A 5,255-nucleotide genomic window follows, 5' to 3' on the forward strand; every position below is an offset into this window, starting at 1 on the left:
CCCCACTCACCCCTTAACCTTGTGACAGTAGTCTTGCATCTTCATGGTACAAACTTATTTCTTTCAAGCTTTAGATTTTATACTCTCACATTCAGTACAAGGTATAAATACAGCATGTTACTAGATTTGCATGCTATAATGTTAACACTGAGCTTTGGTACACAATTAAACTTGTGTACTGTCTTTTGGGTTACTTATCAAGTAGGTCACCATATTATACATACTACAGAGTACTTGCCTTAGATTTGTAGGTAGCATGAATGCTTCGTTTAACAGTGTTACTCATGCTTGTGTTTCTTGCTGTCCCTGCAGTGAAATTAGAGAGGTTTGAAATACCTATCAAAGTGCGGTTAAGCCCTGAACCGTGGACTCCAGAGACTGGGTTAGTAACAGATGCTTTCAAGTTGAAAAGGAAAGAACTGAAAAATCATTACCTCAATGACATCGAAAGAATGTATGGAGGCAAATGAACAGGCTGAATTGACTAGACAGTTGTGCAGAGGGTTCTTTATCATGCCTTGACTTTGGATGTCCTTGTATACTGTAGGTATCACATGTGTTCAGAAAATACACCAAATTGATGAATGTTTCTTATCTCTAAAGAGCAAAAGAGAAGATCTTAAACTCTAAATTCCTACTTAACAGCAGAAAATGTTGATGCGTTTCAGAGTTTCATGTGATTGTTTCCAGTTTTAAGATAGACATAATTATATGAAGCAGTATGGCCAGGTAATTTTATTATTCTTTCTCTAGCATGTTCAGACTACTTGCAATTTCTCTCTAATTCATTGTGAAACCTGGCATGTAGGGAAAAAATGGGTACTTGAACTTTAACCTTCTCCATTTAAAAATAAAAAGACCTTAGTCAAGAACTTGCTAGAGATCATTAATAATGGACTGCTTAAAAATTGATGGATTCTTCTGCACATCAGTTATCTTCAATATTTACAGTGCCTATAAGAGAATATAAAATACACTTACCTTAAATAAAGGTGAACTGAAAATCTTTCTAAAGAAAAGCTATTTGAAAACTTTACTCAAGAGCATTCAGTCAACTATCTCAAGTTCCACTCACCAAATACTTTTGTACTTGCCGCCACATTTTAATTCCAACAGAGCTTTCCACTGGGACGTAGCTTGAAAGAAAACAAAGACTCGCTTTGCTGCAGGAGGTACCGATAAAAATGAACAGCTGAATGCAAAATGCAAAACCTGCATTCTGGCTGGCAGACAACAGCAAAATTGATGGGCAGTTGTCTCTGAACAGATTTGAAACTCGAAGGAGAATTTGTTCTTTTTATTTTTATTTTGGAGGTGGCACGGTAGTTTTATTTTAAAGGCACTGATCCTCTAGGCCTTTGCGTACATGTGAGTAATGGTACAAGTTATCTCCATGTAGTTTACAGGATCAGGGTCTAAGTATCTGTAGTTACTTTATGGAAAGATATTTCTGTTCACCTTTTAAAATACAGCATCTAAAACAAAGCCAACCAGAAACCAATAGCAGTTTCTCTGTGTCTTGTTTTACTTATGACAAAGTACGCTGTGGCTGGGAAAACCTTTGTTTTAAGGAACTAAAAAAAAGGGACAAATCACTCTGTATAGAAATCCTTATTAAAAAGTGTTCTTATGTTAACTGGAAATTGTAGATGTGCTGAAGTGGGAGGTTATAATTTAATAACAGTTTATCATTTTGTGTGCAGCATCCAGTACTGTGTTTCCTTTGACTTGTAGTAACTGAGCTCCCACGTCCCCGCTAGCTCTTCACACTTGAACCACAGACGCTGTAAAAAAGTGGAGACTCTTGATACTGTTCTACTTTGCACTTTTCTTAATCATATGTGTTGCGTTCATTTTGTACAGGTGTGGCTCAGCTGCTATATATTACAAATTCATTTTAAGTATTTATAGATTTCTTCTATTCCTAATGTGTTGTGTATATGATGGCTAAAAAGGAAAATTATTTGTTATTGTCACTGTACAGAAGTAAAAGGTTTTGTATGATGCTTCTCTTTAGCATACTGGCACATCTGTGGGTTCATGAAGGCAGGAATTACTTTCCCTTCCAGTTGCAGCTTTCTAAGTGACTCAGTTCTGGAGCTACGTTAGCAGCCTCCCGTGTTTCAAACCAGTCACTGTTGCATAACCTTTAGGCAGCCTGTTAGCATCACAGAAGTTAGACGTGTAAGAAAGTTACTCGCACTTGAGTCTGTCAGCAAGTTGTATGATTTTCTTTTTTTAAACCATGAATGTATTTATATGAAATGTATTTTATCTCGACTCCTGCTATCTTCTGTGTCTCAGCTGACTGAGGATTGCTATTTTCAATGTATATATACACACCACGCTGACATTTCAAAAACAGAATACAGTTGAAATGGTTAACCAAGTTTGTGTTTCTGGAGTGGATTGCATGTTGTTTCCAGTTCATGGTCAGCACCTCCCATTCTCTTTGCAATGGAGCATACCCTAACAAAAGGGCTTAGCAGAAGCAGCAGCTCAGAAGAACATGCCCAAGGGTAAAAAAGAACCGTGCCTGATGTAGCATGTGCTGCAAAAGGATTTGTACACATCAGCTTCTCACGTATTTTTGGAGAAAGGGGAAAAAGTGAGGGAGGGATGACACTAGGCTCGCTTCAATTGTAGCATGGAGATGATTTGCAAATACAGTACTTGCATTTTGGTAAGAACTACTTCTAATTCTCAAATCCATTTGTGACAGAGCTTGTAGAAAAGTAAGGAACCTGATTAGCCTCAGCTACACCTAATGTCACCCCAATAGAGGGGCAAAGGAGCTGTCTCCAGGGGACAGGAAGGAGAAACAAAAAAGTAAGCTTACACCAAGGGTCATTTAGGAGTCAAAACAAAGAACGTTTTGAAAATAAACCCAGAACTTTAAAATAATTCCTTATTAAATACTGAACTAGTTGCTCAGGATCACCACCACTTAAAGTCTCTACAGCATCAGAGTCAAAGGTTAAATGAACACCTTTCAAAGACAGCTTTAACACAGGACCTCAGGTAAGAGCTGGGGGCAGAGATTCGCATCCTGTACAAATGCAGCAGGTGCCCTTAATTGGCTTAGCATAAGCAGGGAAAGTGATGGCTATTCCCTTAAAAGCAGGTTAAGTGGTGTTTAGCCAGCCCAGGTAAGCCAACACACAGAGCCCCAGTTCCCATCAAAGGCTTCCTGAGCTGCATGCATGGCATAGGACATGTTCTGAGATCATGGGTCATCAGTTCTGTCAGAACCAAACCAACATCTCCCAGAATGATTGTTTCTGGTAACCACGCTGCTCTAATGATGGATTATTCATGTTCTACAACTACAGGCAATCAAAAAATAAATCCTGGTCACGTATTTATGTATTTAAGGAGCCTGCCTATTAGCTAAGTGCTGTTTACATGAGAAAATGAGCTTCCATTTCATAGGCTAAAATTTAAACACAAGAAACTAAAAAAGACAACAAAAATGATATAAACAGCAACATTCCAGTGCTACTTTTGCATAAAATGCCACAAAGGTGGTTTACAAAATGCAATCCATAAAGCTCTCAGCCACTATTTACACGGAATGCTTAAGGTTGGGCTCAGGTATTTACACCACTGTGAAGATACCTGGATTGATGAATAGAGCACTTTCCCAGTTAACTCAGAGCTGCTGCACAGTCAGTCATTGGTTGGTTGATTTGTTTGTATTTAACATGATAGGGTCACATCGGCCATGGAGAAATAGGGCTGACCACTCTAAAGCACGTTTGTTGTTGGACCATCATCATCACTTCACTTGATTTGAATGAGTGCTGGCAGCAGAGGGGTGCTTCATCTTTGTACTGCTTTTTTGCTGGGAGCTGCAGCACCTAGAATCTTGCTGCACCTGTACTGGGGAAGAGAGATGTCTGGAAGAAAAATTAGACCTGATCTATGGTGGACACTGACCAAAACAAGTGTTCTAATGAAGCACGCAGCAAATTACCCCAGGTAATTTGTCAAAACCTGCATTTACTTTGAGATGTTAGCCTTGACATGAGGCCAATGCCAATAAAAGTAAACGAAGTGAGCTCTGGGGCATGCTGATCCTCAGAGCCCTCACGCTTTTAAAGAAAAGAAGCAAATACTCCAGCAACAGAGCAGCACAAAATGAAAACCGTTGGATTTTCCATTTGTTCTCCAATTTTGATCCACTGCTACCAGTGAGCTGCTGAGCCTACATAGGAACTAAGCCCAGCAATGTCTGCAACGAGTCTCACACCACAATGGCACCTCATAGCAGAGCCCCAGGAGCTGTTGCTGGGTTGTGTTTGTTTGAGATGTGGTATCTAACCTACCTCTTTCTGTTGGCCATGGATCAGTTCTTTATTGATGGTTCCCTCCCACAGAGTGGGTATGAAGAATAGGAATACTTTTCTCCTTGGCTGCCTGCTCTACTTTACTTTTTGTCCTTGGAGTCAGAGCAAACCCAATCATTTGCTCTTGCAGTTCTAAATGGTTCTGCACAATGAAATTGAGCACCTTCTTTCTACTTGCAGCAGAAATGACTACCTATGGCACACCTCCCTTCGGTCCTGATGAAGGAGGATGCCTGCACATCCCTAACCCAAACATGGCTCTGAAGGGATGTGGTTTTGTAAAAGGGCTCTGCAGAGAAAATCAAAACGGGGCACCTACACACACAGCAGGAACACACAGCTGACCGTATATGGACAGGCTGTGCCCCTGTAACACAACTTCCACAGCCACCTGTGAGCACAGCAGCCACTGAGCTCAGACAGCAATGGGATGGGCCAGCTGGCAACAGGGACACATGAGGAATTAACATGGAATTCAAAATCCACAGCCGTGGGCACAGAGCTCTGAGGAGAAAAGAGTGAAGGGCTTGCTTGTGCCACGGCCTCAGTCCCTCTCCACCACACAGGCAGGGAGCAGCCCAACACCAGCCCACCGACATTCAACACTCAAGTCCTTCAGGTCAAGCAGCAGTCTCCGCAGTTAATTACTGTTTGAATTACTCCAATTCTGCCGTATCTGAGCTGCTCTCCTTCCAGCTGAATCTTTCAAATGGATTACGTTTTCCTTTCTAGAGTAAGGATACGCATTTGATTGAGCTGTGAGGCCATGGCACGGGCCCTCCCAAACACGCTCTGCTCTGCCTGCAGGGAGGACCTACAGCAGTAGCGGACAGAGGGAGGCAGAGCCCCGCGGCTCCGGGCGGAGCCTCAGCCCTCTCACACGCACCGTTTCTCCCCGAGCTGCGG

The 5,255-nt window shown here is 41.6% G+C and overlaps 1 protein-coding gene across 1 annotated transcript in view; it reads left to right on the forward strand.

The window, feature by feature from the left end:
* ACSL4 (acyl-CoA synthetase long chain family member 4) overlaps nt 1-2,390 on the forward strand; it is a 35,815-nt gene extending 33,425 nt beyond the window's left edge. Inside the window, exon 16 of the mRNA XM_010715375.3 lies at nt 313-2,390. Within this exon, the coding sequence (XP_010713677.1) occupies nt 313-470 (158 nt within the window). The 3' untranslated portion in view covers nt 471-2,390. The remainder of the gene's footprint in view (nt 1-312) is intronic.
* The last annotated feature ends 2,865 nt before the right edge of the window (nt 2,391-5,255 follow it).

This window comes from Meleagris gallopavo, chromosome 9, assembly GCF_000146605.3.
Source record: "Meleagris gallopavo isolate NT-WF06-2002-E0010 breed Aviagen turkey brand Nicholas breeding stock chromosome 9, Turkey_5.1, whole genome shotgun sequence".
Lineage (NCBI taxonomy): Eukaryota > Metazoa > Chordata > Aves > Galliformes > Phasianidae > Meleagris > Meleagris gallopavo.